The sequence below is a fragment of the Lissotriton vulgaris genome, chromosome 8 (assembly GCF_964263255.1).
Source record: "Lissotriton vulgaris chromosome 8, aLisVul1.2, whole genome shotgun sequence".
Classification (NCBI taxonomy): domain Eukaryota; kingdom Metazoa; phylum Chordata; class Amphibia; order Caudata; family Salamandridae; genus Lissotriton; species Lissotriton vulgaris.
Window position 1 is genome coordinate 138,746,927 of NC_141696.1, and position 18,398 is coordinate 138,765,324.

Sequence of the window (18,398 nt, forward strand, 5' to 3'; positions counted from 1 at the left end):
GGTTTAATCCATCACCGTTCTTTAGCCCACTCTGCCACCCCAGTTCAGACATGGCTATATGCAAATCAGTCTGACCCTGTGCCTCATGGGAACAGTCCAGCCCGACTGTTCCCATGAGGCACAGGGTCAGACTGATTTGCATATAGCCATGTCTGAACTGGGGTGGCAGAGTGGGCTAAAGAATGGTGATGGATTAAACCCAGATCTTTTGACTGGGTGTGAGTGTTTGATTGATTCAGATGCTCCGTCCATCACCACCCCCTTTTGTACAACTTTCTAAAAGTGGCATTTTCAGAATTGTGACTTAAAATCTGACTTTTAATTACAAGTCTTTGGACATCAAACTCTACCTATCTACCTGCTCCCAATTGAAAGTTATCACTTATTAAATGTAATAAGGAAACCTAATGTGAACCTATGGGAGCTGTAGACCTTACATTAGTAAGAAAAACGGATTTAAAATGTTTTCACTACCAGGAAATGTAAAACTTAAAAGTAAATGTCCAACTTGTTAAATATACTGCACCCTGCCCCATGGGCTATTTAGGGCATGCCCAAAAAGTGACTTCTGTGAATAAAAAGAAAGGTTTAGACCTGGCAAGAGGTTTATTTTTCCATGTTGATATGGCAGTTTAAAACTGCATACAGTGGCAGGCCTGAGACATGTTGTACGGGGCTACTTAGATGGGTGACACAATCAGTGCTGCAGGCCCACTAGCAGCATTTCATTTACAGTCTCTAGGTACATGAGCTACTACTTTACTAGGAACTTACAAGTAAAATACATGTGCTAATTTTGTAAAAGCCAATGATACCATGTTTAGGGGACAGAAAGCACAAGAACTGTAGCACTTTTAGCAGTGGTAAAGTGCACAGAGTCCCAAGGTCAACAAAAATCAAATCATCAAAAAATAGGAGGGGTGAAAGCAAATAAAAGTTGGGAGAAGACCACCCAAAGCCTGATAGGTCTCATAATGACTCTACCATTTCTGATGATTCGGAGTACTGTGGTAATGCAATCAAATATTTTGCCTCATGCAGGAGATTGGTTGTCAGGAAGCTTCTGGCACACGTCAATGATGCATGGTTTAATATAGGCCTTATAGTGCATTCCCTGCTTCTTCTCAGGGTCTATCTGTTTCAGACACCTGGGTGATGTTATCCATTTACCAAGTAGTGCAGAGGAGTTACCATATAGCATAGCGTGTTAAGAGTCTGGCATGCACACAGAAAAGAAATGTAATCAAGCTGAGCGCATCTGAAAGCTTTGCGCACAAACTCAATACACAGAAACCCCTAGGTTTCCACTTTCTGTGATGTCTGATTAGTATCTGCACCAGTTGGTTTGCAACTGATGGGGTGAATGAACAAAGTATTGTGGAAAAAATATTGTGATACAAAGATATTGTTTCAAAAATATTGTCAGCAGTGTGTAAGGTTAGAATGTTTTTTACTTATGTAATACCATATTTCGAAATATAGTTGTATATGATATTGTTTTCTTTAATAGAATTAATTAATATTAAAAATTGTTTTTAATTAATGTAACATATATTATTCATCATTTTATTTGTAGGTATTATTATTATGATAATAATCGTTTTTTTATTTTTCCAACATAGACTGTAATTTGCAATGTGTAATTTTGATTTGTTTAAATTTAATTAGTACTTTTTTATTGAGTAGAGTGTTGTTGGATTTGTAGGGGACTAGGGTGGGATGTTCGACACATTCTCTACTTTTGCCTATATTGGCGTTAGAATGGAAATCAGAATCATTCAAAGTCCAACACTTTACCTAGTGTGGTTGTTATGACTGTTATGAGTTTGCAATAGCTTTTTATTAATTTCATGTGTACATTATTTTAAATTGTTGCTTCTGTATTAATTTTGTTTTTAATTTAATTTGATATATGTTTTGTTATGTATACTTTTGTTTGTTAGTTAATTTTTTTAAATTATTGTTAATATTCTAAAGTATTTTACATATTTAATTATTGTTTACATAACTTTTAAAGTAAACATTTCAATTTACATTATTTATTTAAAATGATGTACTTGTAACTATATTATTATTTTGTACTTTTAATATTTTACATGAATTACATATACTGCAATATTTATATATATAAATGTATATATCCATATTCAAATATATGTATATCACATATAAACATATATATTTTGCTCTCCCTATCTTTTTGAATGAAATTACATTCCACAATACTTTTGAACCATTTTAGTAGTTCATATACCAAGTATTGACCTGGAATTCACAAGAAAACTAATTCTGGATTAGTGCTATTTTCTTAGAACAAAAATGCCCCTCATATTCAAGAAATAGCGTTAAATGCAACAGTCCATGAACACGGTCGCTAAATGTGTATTTGGGGTAGGATTTTCCCCCAACTTACTCCTGGTATTAAGCGCTTGTTCCAGTGCACCCTGACTTCCATAATGGACGCAAAGACACAAAGATACACTCTGTACTAGGAAAAGGGTGCTAAATGTAACTGAACATAAACAGCAGTGCGAGCAGCCGCTCATGCTTGCTAAATGTGCTCTTGGGGTATAATTTTCCCCCCAAAATTACTCTTAACTACACGTGGGGGTGTAATTGTGTTATTATCAGTAAATCTGTGTCAGAGAGTAACAGAATTACCAAAATTACTATGGCATGATTGAAATTCCACCCAGGCCTAGTCACAATATTTTTGTTCCCAATATTTTGTCGTGTAAGCCCTGCCAGAGGCTGCTGCAGTGGGGAGCAAACAACACAGCTGTGATGATCTAATATACAGTTTGATGTGTTTTTGCTACATTCAAAAAGAGCCCTTGTCCTCAAAATCCATATAGGACACTCGTTATCCATGATTAAGCTAGCCCTGCAAATTTAAGTTCAAGTTGTGAGTACGTCATTCCTACCCACTGAAGAATCTTGGTGAATCAGGCGCATTGAGGAGCATATGAATAGATAAATATCCCTGATGCTAAGGCTGATATTCCAATGAATGGATTGAAAGGATAAACATCCATGATATGCAAGGGGACTGTATGGGCAGAAGAAGGCTAAATAGTCAACAAAACCGGGCAAGGTAACAATTCCTGAAAGATCAGCTCACCGGCATGAGTAAAATATTATCTATTGGTGTGACATATAGGACTACGGTTCTCTTCAGAAATTGGAGCCCACGCTTTAATCAATCAATCAATCAAAGTATTTATATAGCGCACTACTCACCCAGAGGGTCTCAAGGCGCTAGGGGAGGGGGGTCCGCTACTGCTCGAACAGCCAGGTATTGAGTTGCTTCCTGAAGGCGAGGTGGTCCTGGGTCAGGCGGAGGTGGGTCGGGAGGGAGTTCCATGTCTTGGCGGCGAGGTAGGAGAAGGACCGTCCCCCTGTGGTGGCTCTTCGGATGCGGGGGACGGCGGCGAGGGCGTGGCCGGTCGATCGAAGCTGGCGTTTGGGAGCGTAGAAGTTGAGGCAGCTGTTGAGGTATCCTGGGCCTTGGTTGTGTAGGGCTTTGTGTGCGTGGGTGAGGAGTCGGAAGGTGATTCTCTTGTTGACCGGGAGCCAGTGCAGGTCTCTCAGGTGTCCGGAGATGTGGCTGCGACGGGGGATGTCCAGGATGAGTCGTGCTGAGGCGTTCTGGATCCGCTGGAGTCTCTTCTGGAGTTTGGCGGTGGTTCCGGCGTAGAGGGAGTTGCCGTAGTCCAGACGGCTGGTGACGAGGGCCTGGGTGACTGTCTTCCTGGTCTCGGTGGGGATCCACCGGAAGATCTTACGTAGCATGCGCAGGATGTTGAAGCACGACGAGGAGACGGCATTGACTTGTCTGGTCATGGAGAGGGAGGAGTCCAGGATGAAGCCCAGGTTGCGTGCGTGGTCTGTTGGTTTGGGTGCGCTGCCTAGGGCGGGGGACCACCAGGAGTCATCCCAGGCGGAGGGTGAGGATCCCAGGATGAGGAAGGCGAGGTGGTCCTGGGTCAGGCGGAGGTGGGTCGGGAGGGAGTTCCATGTCTTGGCGGAGAGGTAGGAGAAGGACCGTCCCCCTGTGGTGGCTCTTCGGATGCGGGGGACGGCGGCGAGGGCATGGCCGGTCGATCGAAGCTGGCGTTTGGGAGCGTAGAAGTTGAGGCGGCTGTTGAGGTATCCTGGGCCTTGGTTGTGTAGGGCTTTGTGTGCGTGGGTGAGGAGTCGGAAGGTGATTCTCTTGTTGACCGGGAGCCAGTGCAGGTCTCTCAGGTGTCGGAGATGTGGCTGCGACGGGGGATGTCCAGGATGAGTCGTGCTGAGGCGTTCTGGATCCGCTGGAGTCTCTTCTGGAGTTTGGCAGTGGTTCCGGCGTAGAGGGAGTTGCCGTAGTCCAGACGGCTGGTGACGAGGGCCTGGGTGACCGTCTTCCTGGTCTCGGTGGGGATCCACCGGAAGATCTTACGTAGCATGCACAGGATGTTGAAGCACAACGAGGAGACGGCGTTGACTTGTCTGGTCATGGAGAGGGAGGAGTCCAGGATGAAGCCCAGGTTGCGTGCGTGGTCTGTTGGTTTGGGTGCACTGCCTAGGGCGGGGGACCACCAGGAGTCGTCCCAGGCGGAGGGTGAGGATCCCAGGATGAGGACTTCCGTCTTGTCCGAGTTCAGTTTCAGGCGGCTGTTCTTCATCCATTCGGCTACCTCTTTCATCCCTTCGTGAAGGTTGGCTCTGGCGGTGGGGGGGTCGTTGGTGAGGGAGAGAATCAGCTGGGTGTCGTCGGCGTAGGAGATGATGTTGAGGTTGTGCTGGCGTGCGATGTCTGCGAGGGGGCTCATGTAGACGTTGAAGAGGGTTGGACTGAGCGAGGAGCCTTGAGGAACGCCGCAGATGACTTCGGTGACTTCAGATCTGAACGGGGAGTGGATAATCTCCTTCCTGTGTCCTTCCGGCGAGGAAGGAGATTATCCACTCCAGTGCCTTCTCATGGATTCCAACGTTGCTGAGTCGCTGCACTAGTGTACGGAGGTAGACAGTGTCGAAGGCCGCGGAGAGGTCTAGGAGGATGAGGGCTGCTGTTTCTCCGTTGTCAAGCAGTGCTCGGATGTCATCGGTGGCTGCGATCAGGGCGGTCTCGGTGCTGTGGTTGGCCCGGAAGCCAGACTGCGAGAGGTCGAGGGATCCGTTCGTCTCGAGGAAGGCGGCCAGATGCTTGTTGACGGTCTTCTCGATGACTTTTGCAGGAAACGGGAGCAGCGAGATGGGGCGGGAGTTCTTGAGGTCGGTGGGGTCGGCTGATGGCTTCTTTAGTAGAGCGCTGAGTTTGGTGTGCTTCCAGCTCTCCGGAAAGGTAGCGGTGTCGAAGGAGGTGTTGATGATGTCCCGCAGGTGGAGTGCAATGACGGCGTCGGCCTTGTTGAAGACGTGGTGAGGGCAGGGGTCGGTAGGAGATCCGGAGTGGATGGAGTTCATCGTGCGGACGGTGTCTTCGGTGCTGATCGGGGTCCAGGCACAGAGGGTGGTGGTGGGGGCGGTGGTTCGGTCGTGGCGTGCGTCGGTTGAGTGCTGAAGCTGTTGTGTATGTCCGCAATCTTGTTGTGGAAGTAGGAGGCGAGGGAGTTGCAGAGGTCTTGTGAAGGGGTGATGTTGTTGTTTCCGGCGTTGGGGTTGGAGAGCTCTTTAACGATGTTGAAGAGTTCCTTGCTGTTGTGTGCATTGTTGTCCAGTCATTCCTTGAATGCGGTTTTCTTGGTGGCGTGGATGAGTTGGTGGTGTTTTCGGGTGGCGAGCTTGAGGGCAGTCATGTTGTCCGGTGTTGGGTCTCTGCGCCAGGTTCTCTCGAGGGCTCGGCAGGTCTTCTTGGTGCTCTTGAGTTCGTCGGTGAACCATGGGGCTTTCTTGCTACCGGGTCTGCTAGGCGGGGTCTTCAGAGGGGCGAGGTCATCTGCGCAGTTGCTGATCCACTTCGCGAGGTTGGTGGCCGCCTGGCTTGGGTTCGTTGCGCTGGTGGGAGGGTTCATGCTCAGGGATGTCGCGAGCTGGTCGGCTGTGATCTTGTTCCAGCTTCTGCGTGCAACCTTTTGCTGGTGGTGGTGGATCGTGGTCCTTCTGAAGCTGAAGTGGACCCAGCTGTGGTCCGTCCAGTGGAGTCCGGTGGCGTGGCTGAAGGCGATGTCCTTGTTGGATGAGAAGACGGGGTCGAGTGTGTGTCCGGCGTAGTGGGTGGGGGTGGTGACCAGCTGCTTGAGTCCCAGGTTTGCGAGGCTGACCAGCAGGGTGGTGGTGTTGCGGTCGTTGTTGACTATAGCTCACACAGCACAAAGAAGCAGGTAGTTCGGATACAACATATTCATAACTATTTATTAGCGAAAGAGGACGATAGAGTTTACAGTCACACATGCATTAAGATGTTGCTGAGCACAGAGCTCACTGCAACACTTTCTCTCTCCATACCATTCCACGCTTTTTGTTAAGCACTACTTCAACACAGTAGACACTCTGTGCTCCACAATGCCTCCATGGTGACTGACAATTAACAGGACACCCATAACTCTTACAAGAGAGTAAGAATCCAGCTCAAAAACAGAGCCAACAGTGTGAATTGTACTTTATGTATTATAATGGCATGGACAGGGAACTCAACTGCAAATAGTAGCATAATATTCTCAAGGGAACTTTTAACCCAGTCATAGTTTAAATCACCTCTCTCGAAAAGCAGCTAGTAGGAATTGAGCTGTACAGTGCAAGCTATGCAAACACAATATATGAAAAAATAAAATGTATAGCATGCTTATTAGCTAATTATGTCCAGGTCTATGAGTGCCTATGGTAGTTCAAGAGGGTTCTGCCCCAGTGCACATATCTGCACGAAGATGTCCATGGTTACTGGTTCAAATATAGTCAGGCTCAAAGTCCATTCAATCAGTGCTGTGGAGTTGGATAATAATACCAATCCTTTTTAGGCGCCACAAAACAAATCAGTTTGCTGTACATCCTAAATAAATAGTTAAGATTGTTCTCTCTGGGAATTTGCAGATGCCTTGACAATGGATGGCGCTCTCCATTAGGGCAGGATTAACAGGTGATCTTGTGCCAGAGATGAGTTTTGTTAATGCAACTGTGATAGGATTTAATTTTCTTTTAACCAGTCTCATGGAAGGTGGTCTATATTTTGATGTCTTTCAGGTTGCATATGATATGGAGGATTTCTACCACTCAATAGCGTGGCTTGAGGAATCTGTGAGACTTTTCCGGGGGTCTTACGGCAGCTGGTTCACAGAAGATGAAGGGAGCTTGGAAGAAGCCTTGGACTATCTGGCATTCTCATACTTCCGGGTAAGACCCAGTGATGTTATTCTTTGGATTCCCCAAGGGGACACTTTGCTGGTGGGCACATTATTGATGCAATGGGTGTTTGCACTGCTCCGAGCCATTGTGACCTCTCTGTATGTGTCGCTTCTGCTAAGGAGTAAGATGCACATCAAATGTCCTTATATTATGCTTTCTTCCATACTCATGCAGGGAATACATGATGCATCATGGAGTGTGGTGGTCTCATGGAAACTATGTTCTACCATGCCAGTTATCTTAGGAACGCTATGCAGCTCTGGGGACTACATATTCAAACACATGCTAATCAATTGTGTTGCAGCAGTGTGTCAACGAACAAGCTTTAGAAACATTTAGAAGGAGTCTAGCAACGTATATGTTAGAATGCATGCATTAGTGTGATACTAAATATAATAACTACATACCAGTTATTTATTCTGCCGAAAAGGTAGAATCAAAAATATATATGACTTTTCGGCTTAAAGCAAGATAAACACTATTTAAAACAGATTATAGACAAACACAGTGAATATTTCCGAAAATATATATCATGCATCATTGTAAAGAATCACCCAGTAGTAAAAATTGTACCGATTGTGACGAATACTCAAAGGCCACGAATCAAGAAAAATATATCATAATTTGTTTTGGTTCAAAATGCATTCAGTTGAGCCTTCATCAGGACTATAAATAACATTATTTAGAGGGGGAGGGTTGTATACATAATTTGAATCTTGGGTCTAACAAGGAAGAAATTATTTTGTACTTGACTAGATCCAGGATGTTTCTTCCAAACATCTTTTTTCTATTTCTGCACAGTGCTACACAAAACAGTTTTAATATACCTCAGCATAACAATACACAACATACAACATAACATAATATCACCTGCTCAGGAAGCCAATCATATTGGGATTGGCAATACAGTAATCTGTCTAGAGAAATGCAGAGAATGACTCATGGTAAAAAACTGAACAAACTTAAATATAACCCAGCCATGCTCACAAATTGTACTACTCTCTGATTAGTAGACAACATGTAGCTGCCTACCTCATACAAAAAACACTTGTCAGCACCAGCTGGTCTTCTGCTCATGCTGCTTAAACAAAATGGATTCCCTTCAAAGTGTTGAGAACACACGTAGCATATTTGATCATTGGATGCCATGCCTTCCAGATCTACTAGATCTTGATGTAGCGTTTGGTACAATCGGCCACAAACCGACTGTCTAAATGTGTATGCTCCTAGGAATGATGCTAGTAATGTTCTACTTTATAGACCACAAAACTACAAGGGGGGAAGAGAGGGGGCAGGTATCTCTACCTCCCTGAATCTATGAGTATCACAGAGGGGTGTAGCTGAAGAAACGATTCTTAAATGCTTGCTGATCCATCTGTTTGCAAAAAAGAAAAACCCACTTAGGATTTTGGACTGGAACCCTCACCCATAATTAGTGGCATGCTTCATCATTGGGTACAAATGTAAGTCAAGTTCATGTTTGGATGGACTCTTACTCACTTTAGGAGGGGGATCCTAAATAAGAGTAAAATTATCTAGTGGGTCACCAAGAATCGAATTTATTAATGGTGGGTTTTTTTTTTGAGAACAAGCGATTAGCAAACATTTAAGAATCACTTCTTCACCTATACCCCTCTGTGGTACCTACTATCTCACCCATCAAAGAGAGCCCTGTGTCGGCCACTCTAAATGTACGATGAGCCCTGTCAAGGGCCCTTGAACGTCATTCATATTCACCCCATGATGATTTCACCACACTTCTCCCAATGAAAGACTGGGTTATAGTAGTAGTAGACTACTGTTGTATCCAAAAAGTACTATTGTCCTAAATGTTTTATGCACCATTTTTAAAGTGCTGAGGTGTCTGTTTGGGCCTGGGTTAAACATCAGGTGTAAGACCAAGACGACCAGAACGGTTTTATACCGACTCGAAATACCACGATCAATGTTAGATGACTTGTTCGCCTCATGGACGAGCTGGAGGGGGGGGTCGGGAACGAGTTGGTCCTCTCGGTAGACATAGAAAAGGCTTTCGACAGCCTAGAGTGGGACTACCTCTATGCAGTTATGGAACGATTCGGTCTGGGAGCAGGCTATATCCAATGGACGAAGCGATAGCCAGGGTGCGTGTTGGGTCGACGGTGTCCCTCCGCTATCCGGTAGAAAGGGGCACCCGGCAGGGTTGCTCCCTATCGCCGCTCCTATTTGCACTGGCTATCGAGCCACTAGCGGCTGAGGCCCGGACGGGGCGGCACTTCCTCGGGGTGCGAGCCCGAGACGGGCAGCAGTTCATCTCGCTTTATGCTGATGATTTACTGCTTTTTCTACATGACGGAGCTGCGGACCTGGAGGGCGCGGAGGCACTACTAGAGCGCTTCGGCGCGCTGTCGGGCCTGAGGGTTAATTGGCCCAAGACAAGTTTGTTCCCGCTGCTAGAGGGGGCTGCTCGGCCGCAACACCGGTCGGCATTGGCCTGGGAGCCTGCCTGTATTAAGTACTTAGGGGTCCATATTTACCATAAGGCGGAGGATTTGCTCGAGGGCAACCTAGGGCGGTGCATACGAGGACTGAAGGGCTGTATGGCCTTCTGGGCCACGTTGCCGCTCTCGGTAGCAGGCCGGATCTCCTTGTTGAAGATGGTCGCCCTGCCGAGATTATTATATTACTTTCGAACGCTCCCAGTCTGGATTCCTGGCTCCTTCTTTCGGCAGCTCCGATCTATGATTACGACGTTCCTTTGGGGAGCGGGACGGTGCAGGGTAGCGCTGGCAACGCTTTCCCGCCCGAAGGATGAAGGGGGACTGGCGGTGCCGGACTTTGAGCTTTATTATTTGGCGGCCCAACTGCAGGTCTTCACGCAGGAGGTGGCACGAGTATTCCGGGGCCCGGAAGACGAAAGGCTGCAGGGGACGCCCCGACATGTTTTGGCGTACATTACCCTCCAACAGCGGATAGATAGTCGGGACTTATCGTTGGAACAACGCACGTACCGTCAATGCTGGAATCGAGCGCAGAAGAGGGCAGGAATACGGCGGCCATATGCACCGGAGATCCCTCTGGGCATGCTGACAGCGCTGCCGCATGGCGGTGACTGGTCGCATCTACAGAGGTGGGAGGAGGCAGGGGTGCAGGTTATTGGGGACCTGTATGAAAATGGCATGCTACTCCCGTTCCAAGCACTGCTGGAGCGCTTTGACCTCCCGAGAGGGGGATTCTTGCTTCATACGGCAGTGAGCAGAGTAGTGCAGGACCATTGGGGCACGGGGCTAGAGGAACCCGCGACAGCAGCTGCATGGCAATATACTATGATGTCGGCGGGTACAATTAAGGCGGTGACGTGCCTCTACAGTAGAATGGTGAGAGAGAATTTCCCTCCTCTTACATCGCTGAAGGCCAAATGGGAGGTGGACCTGGGTAAAGACATACCTGACACGACGTGGGCGCAGCTAGTCCGTAGGGCTCGCAACAGCACGAGGAATGCTAGATTTCAACTTATCCACAATTATGTACTACATAGAGCGTACATGACCCCGGGGAGGATCAAGAGGTACTTCGGTGCGATAACGGCGGCCTGCCCCCGGTGCCCGGAAGAGGGGGTCGAGTTAGTGCATATGCTATGGGCGTGCCCGGCCCTGCAGGATTTTTGGCAGACCATAGGCGACGTGTTGAACGACATAACTGAAAGGTCCATAGACTTTGGTCCGGCGGAGTGTCTTTTACATTGGTTCCCTCATACCCCCAGAACCAAACTCACGAGCAAGTTTATTGACATGGGATTGATGGTGGCTAAAAGGGAGATCACTAGGAACTGGAAAGCGAGGGTGGGCCCGACTCCCAGGAGGTGGAGGCAGGAATTTCTGAAATGGGCTACCGCTGACAGCACGCACAGGTACCAGCTTGCACGCAGGACCCCTAGCCAGAGAGCTACTGAAACAGCGACCGCATGGGAAGTGATGGTACAGGCCCTTAGAGATAGCGAGGAGGACGAGGTGGAGGTGGAGGAGGCCCCCGGGGCGGGAAGGGTGGTAGGGGCTAACTGAAGTCCCAGAGGCTGCAGGTATACAGGGTCGGCAAAATAAGCACTTTATTAGAGGAGGAATGGTCGTTGCAAGGGCCTTAGACTGGTGGTGGGGGGAGGGGAGGAACAGAGGGGGGTTTAGGTTTTAGCGCAGGGGGTGGGAGTTGGGGTTTAGTGTGTTGGTTAGATGAGGCATAAAAGTAGTCATGCACATAATCCTGTAACTAGCTACTCCTATTTTTTTAATGGCAGGCATGGGGGAGCCACGAACTGATTGCCGCCCAACCCCCGGGTTGTGGGCACGAAGGCTGTGTATGGGACAACAGATCATAATGCGTAACTGCTCAAACTTACGGTGATGTATAATTGTGCATTGGCCTGCTCTTGCATGACTACAATAAAAATTAGGTGTAAGACCAAAAAATTTTAAATCTGCAGATGGTCCTCTGACTTACTTAACATTGTGAAGTATGTATTGAGGGGAAGGGTCCTCCATTGACAGTCTGCAGACAAGGTGCCACTTGTTGGTACATGAGGGAGAAATTCATGCCAGATTTTGAGGATAAACCCGGAGCATGTGTATGAATACCATTTACATTAATTGCAAGGAATTTATTGCATAGGGTTATCCCGCAAGTGAGGTTTGGATCTTGCCATTGTGGAACAAGAGTGAACACCTTGCTCTCAAGATGCTTTACACCTTTGTCCTTTCCTAATCCGAAACAGCCTGATGGTTGTGTAGACTTGGATGTAAAAGTCTAATATTTGACCTGAACAGCAAAGCTTCTCAGTTCGTGATCTTCACAGTCTGACTTTCAACCGCACATCTATAGCTTCATGCACTCAACACTTTTGAGTACATTAGCTGAGCCCATGTATTTGTTGGTGATGTTGAACCAGCAAAAACACAAGGATTCCCAGACCAAAGCAGCACCCATTGTATATCCTGATACATAGTCAAGAGTAGCTACTGCCCCTTTATACCATTTTAAGGGGTGGCTGACTATTGTGAGCAGCTGACTGCTGCTGTCCTTGGCCCGGTGACTCCTTAACCCCTTCACTGCGGCGGCTATTCTGCCGCAGTGCTAAGGGGGCGGGCGGAAGAGCGGCGGGCGCATGCTGGTGACGGAACCACTCCGTCACCAGCGTCGGTTGCGCTGTGCTTATGACGGAGCGGTTTCGTCATGGCCCCGCCCGCTCAATAGAACGCTCAGCGGAGGTGCGGAATTCGCGCCGCGTATGAGCGGCGGGCGGGCCATGACGGAACCGCTCCGTCATCAGCACAGCGCCACCGCAGCTGATGACGGAGCGGTTCCGTCATCAGCACACAAGGGGTTAAATGTACGGTTGGTTGTGGGAATACACCTTCACATTCCACCAGCCAGATGCATACCTTGCTGCAGTACTTGCACTCACAGGCCACTTTGTTAAGTGCAGGACATTATTAGCAATTTAGAAGCTTTGACCAGGAGAATTCCGTTCGCTCAGTCCAATGCACATGGTTTCTTTCTTTATTTTGTTAATTGTCACAAGATATTTCAACATTACATGAATCAGAGCTGTCGGAATTATGCAGTAATGGCGGTCCAAATTATGTGGCTAGGTTCACTGAATTATGTGTGCTGAAAATACAAATTATGCATCAATATGAATTTCTTTTCGAGCCATTTTAACAGACATTAAATGAGAACCCAACTGCATAGAAAATACAATGGTTAATAAAATATCGAAGTTATATGAATAAGTGATAGGGCCAGATGTACAAAGGTTTTTTGAAGTCTTAAAAGGTCCAATTCACAGAATTGTGCCGATTGCAAATTCAAAAAAGCATGTTTTAATATACAAAAGACAGATTGCGATTCAGTAACTTGTTACCAAATCGCAATATGGGTTTGCAATTCAGTATTTGGAACTGGTGTGTTTAGGGTTACCCTTCCAAATACCGATTCGCAGTGGTATGTATTATTGTTTTGTGACCAAATTACAGTTGCAAAACATTACATTTTTACTGCCACCTCAAAGAAGGTGGCAACTATTTGCGTATGGGAGGGGGTCCCCAAATGACCCCTTACCCTTTGATAATGTTCCCCAATTTTTTTTTCAGCAAGCAGTGGTCCCACCAACCACTGTCTACTCTTAAAAACTTTGCATCCAAGGGTGGCAGAGCCTTTTCTAGCACTGTCCCCCTGGCATGGAACCTTCTCCCAGCTGAACTCAGGAAAGAAACCAATCTCCTATTCTTTAAGAAAAATCTGAAAACCGTGCTATTCTTGGAGGCATGGGGGCCCCTGTGATCGGGTGGTCTGGTGTCCCACTGATGTTGTGTGTCAGCTGATAGTGCTTAGATACCCCTGGGTGATAAAGCGCTCTACAAGCTCATAATAGCATAACCTAACATAACATTTTAAAGTTTCACTTATTTTTTCAAACACTTCCCATTTTGATTTGAGAAAAATGGGCTGCATTTAAAAGAAAAAAGTTTGCTTTATTAAAAAGCAATTACAGACATGGTGGACAACAATCCCTGTGATTGGTGTGATTCCGATTGGGCCACAAATTGTAACCTACCTCATTAATATTTATTAGGTAGGTCAATTTCCGACCCCACTAGGAATTACTAATTAAAAAAATAACAGTTTAATACATTAAGAATAGCGATTACCAAATAGCTACTCGAAAAAAAATTGCGATTCGAAAATGACAATTTTTAATATTCGTGCATCTGGCCCTTAGCTCTTGTGAATAAAACGCGCAATTTCCTTTCATAATGTTCTTGGGTTGTCTAACAAAAAATTGAAAAGAAAAATATTGTGTGGACAGAATATTGTGTCAAAAATATCAAGGACCAATAAATCAATAAGGTAAGTGAAAATACACTAGCAAGACTGGCAAAATTCATCCATCAAATCAGGATTGCCATAAAAGCTGCTAACGAAAGCAACAAAACTCTGGAAAAGGGTACCTCAAATTTAGTGGAAGCAAGCTCAGTGGCCCTAAACATTCCCAGCCCGCCAGTTCATCAATGACAACGCTAACATCAGCGAGGGCCAAAAGGAATGAAAGAGGCGACGTCCATAATCCTGTATTGCTGTTCACCCAGCGAGGCTCAAAGGGGACTTCATGAACGCGCGTAAGGCCACACAGCACAGACTGTAGCTCCCGGGGAGGGACGATCATGTTGGCACAGGGGCGGGGCGCACAATTTTACGTATGATAAACAGATGTTTTTAGATCATGGTTTTAGCTTTATAGGCTGATTGTTTTACTGTAATGATTTTAATTAATGGAACAGTTAATAAATACAAATACAAAGTGAAAATATGTCAGTAAAGATAATTATTCTTAACTCAACTCCACATCTACATACCATGAAGATATACATATATATCGCCAAGGTAATTTTTTGTGGAGTTAAGTATAATAAAACTTTGCTTTCCCCTAAAAACTTACCTTCACAATATTTTGAAGGATATTTTGAAGGGCCTTCTCTGTTGAAAACAATACTAAAAGGATGAAAAAAGGCAGTAAAAAAGACAACAAAAAACACATATTGAAAAAAGAAATGCTTAGTTCAGTTTGACATACACAGTGCTTAATAAAGAACACATTGCTCTTTTATATACACCATTTCTGAAGTCAACGAAGGTACAACCACTTATTCCGTCTTCCAGGTGTTTCTAGTCAGTAGAGAAACATCTTCTGCACAGTCCTGAATTAAACTCTGTGGAGGCCTCGAGGCAGTCGAAATATCGGACCCCCTCCAACCCCTTTGTAAATTATCTCCTAATACTTCAGCCGCTAGATGGAGACGACCATCACATTACATTACTACGATGTTTGCACTGGATTTTTTTACAAACTGACAGCTGCCAGAACATGAGCTTTTAAGAGACATGCTGTTATGTGAATCTGATGCAGTGTTTCTGGTCTATGTACTTTAAGTTGTTAAAGGGTACATTACATTAATACAGCATTTTCTCTATACAGTCTTTAATGTGAAGTTTTCATTTTTTGAGTAGATTAATTTTTTGCTCTGTCTTTTGGAAACAATTTAAGAAAGCTTGATTGTAATTTTCTTTCAAGATCAAATCAATATTATTTTGATCCGTTGGCCCATAGGCTGGTGCCTGCTTTGCCTATTTGGTAACCCGGAACTGCTTCTGCACCAGGTGTTTCTACTTGTATGCTGTTGTTTGCTGGGCTGTGTCTCAACAGCACACTTTGGCCGTGTGCATATCCACGTTACCTGCCTGCCACCGGGTTTGGTGGCATGATTTCGAAGTTCTGCTTGGGGCACTCTGCCATCTTTCCATAATAAATCTACATGTAGTTAGAAAAGCCCCCCGTCGTCTTTTACGCCAACTTTACTGAAAACGTTGCACAAAAGAAATTGTTCTAATGCTACATCCTTGCCAATACTTTCTCATAGTCCTGCAGTCTTCCCTGGAGGATTGGGTAGGGAGCTGCAATGCCTCCCGCATCCCCCTTGGCAGGACTGAGCAGTATGGCTGCCAAGGGGCCGTCTGTAGTGGTGTTTTTCTGGCACTGCGGATGACAAGCACATGGGTTGCTCAGCATCATCCCTCAGACATGCCAAGTACAGACGTTCACACCAGTGTCCCCAGGGCTTTAAGTGGGATGAAAAAACTGGGGGGGGGGGTCTCTCAAAGGGGTGTGGCCTATGTAATTAAGAGCATGGATTAAAAACATGAACCTGTACTTAGCAGTGTGCCGGTATTTTGCTGTTTCTGTCATTGCATCCAGACTGGGAACAAAAACCGGCCCTGGCAAAGTGCTCGGCCGGCCCCCCCTCCCCACTGGAGGCTTAGCTAGGGCCGGTTTTCGGCCGATTTTGTTGCAGGGCCGATTTTGCCCTGTAACAAAATCGCCCCCCAGGGGCACAAAACCGTCCCCCACCCTTGCGGCGCACCGGGGGATTGCCCGGTGCCCGCTATGGCCAGTCCGGGCCTGATCCAGATATGTACTACGGAAAGTAACATTATACCTACAACAAGCCAACACTTTGGCTTTGCCAATGGTTGTCAGATAATTAAGAAACAACTAGGGCTTAGTGGTGTATACTATTGAGAATGCTTCCGTTCTGAAATGATGGGACTATGAAAGACCTACAACTAGTCTCATCGAGGTTACATCAAAGGCAGTGAAGGGTGGCACTGTTGCAGAGTTAGGATTTGTTTTTCATCTTCAGGGTGAGGGCAAAAATGGAGAGCCTGATAGGGACCCGTCTCAGCACCTGCTTTTAAGAGTTACTGATGCTGAGCACCGGCAGGACCCGGCCCACTAAAAGCCCTGAGGGTCCCAATACAGAGATCTACCCATTAGCCTCAAAATCACATTTATTGACCCCCTGATCTGAGCTCCAAACTTGGCAAGTGGTACCTTACCTCAGAAGTCACAGGACTCCAGGACAGATAGTACATTACTATAACATAGCTGGCAAGATTTCAGACCACTTGGGTGTTATGTTTCCATGTCTTAGGGTTGCTTAAGGGTGATATGTCGCTCTTTTATGAGCTATACTTTCAGTTACACTTTATCACGTGTACAACAAAACATGTATGTCCACGTAATGAGATACACTTCAGAATTTAATTCCAGTTGTCTTACAACAGCTGTACTGCGCTTGAAATGCTTATGCTCCTGTTGGGGGACATACGACCCAGTTTACACTGAATTTTTACAATGTTTATCATCAAGACCATGTGGTGCTCACAAGACCACGTGGTGCTCACAAGACCACGTGGTGCGCTAGTCTAAACTCTGATGCATTGTTGATAGAAATGCTTGTTACTCCATCACACAGAGAAGAATGAGAAAGAGGAGGGTGATGGGGAGAAGGAATAGGAGGATGAGGATGGACATAAGATGAGCCTTAAGGTATTGCCCCATATTATTGAGAAGGGAATGTTGATGGTGAGAAATATTGTGAGCAAAATATTTGAGGCCCAAATGGTGAGAATAACAAAGCAGAGATTTCCTATACATAACTCTACATCTATGTATTTTGTTGATATGTGTGTGTGTGTGTGTGCGCGCATGCATGCGTGGATGTGTGTGTGCGTGTGTGCGTGCACGTGCGCGCAGATGCGGAGTTAAGAATAGTAAACTATACTTCCTCTATATGCTCTTACCCCTCGATATTATGTCCTTCGGTATTCTTTTCATGATATTTTGATATCACTATATTACTATGCTCGGTAATCCTTAGTACAATCGAGCTTTAAGAAGGTTAGAACATAATTCAAGGCTCCTTGAAGGAAAAATAAGATATCTCCTAAAACAGATGCAACCTCTGAGACAGGAGGTAGAAACTAAAGGTGTTTTTTAGAAGCAGAGGGATAGCTAGGAGCCTCCTAAATGGAGTATTTAGGCTAGAGCGATAGGCTGAGGACCTCTAGGCCTATATTGATGTGATAGAAAACCCTGCTGCGCCTTGGAGACTATGAAGCATAGTTAATATCTGCCCTTTCCTGATATTTGATCTCCTTTTCTTTCCTAGACAGGAAATGTGTCTCATGCCTTACATCTTTCCAGGGAGTGCCTCCTTTATGGTAAGTGCTCAGAATGATTCACAACCTTACATTTCTGTATTAACACATCATTGTTTTATTTTAATACGTTTCCTTTACATAGAGGGTGTTTTCCATCAACCCCTGTGCTGCTACAATAAACACACCAGTCTATCTGCTTGTGGCTTCTTCAGGCTTTTCACAAAATTCTAAACCTGCCTGGCCTTAGATGATGCCTGATGTCCCAGCATCTTGATTCATAAGTGTTCTGCTAACATTTCTTACTTTTTCTCACTGTTCATGCCAATTATCACAAGCTGTAGGAAACATATTGGAAGACGTGTTATGTAAAAAGTTGGCTTAAGCAGCTTATGATTGGGCAGAGGTGAGACCAACTTCCATCTGCAAGGGAGAAGGTAGTGGCGAGAGAACAGGCCCTATCCAGAATAGGATAGCTCAGGGTATGAATGATGGGAGACAAGCTGGTGCCAGTACAAAAAGATAACAGTATCAGACAAGTACCCATAGCA

The 18,398-nt window shown here is 45.7% G+C and overlaps 1 protein-coding gene across 1 annotated transcript in view; it reads left to right on the forward strand.

The window, feature by feature from the left end:
• P4HA3 (prolyl 4-hydroxylase subunit alpha 3) overlaps positions 1-18,398 on the forward strand; it is a 265,687-nt gene that overhangs the window by 166,677 nt on the left and 80,612 nt on the right. Inside the window, exons 4-5 of the mRNA XM_086933242.1 lie at positions 7,159-7,308; positions 17,859-17,910. Coding sequence (XP_086789368.1) covers positions 7,159-7,308; positions 17,859-17,910 — 202 coding nt within the window. The remainder of the gene's footprint in view (positions 1-7,158; positions 7,309-17,858; positions 17,911-18,398) is intronic.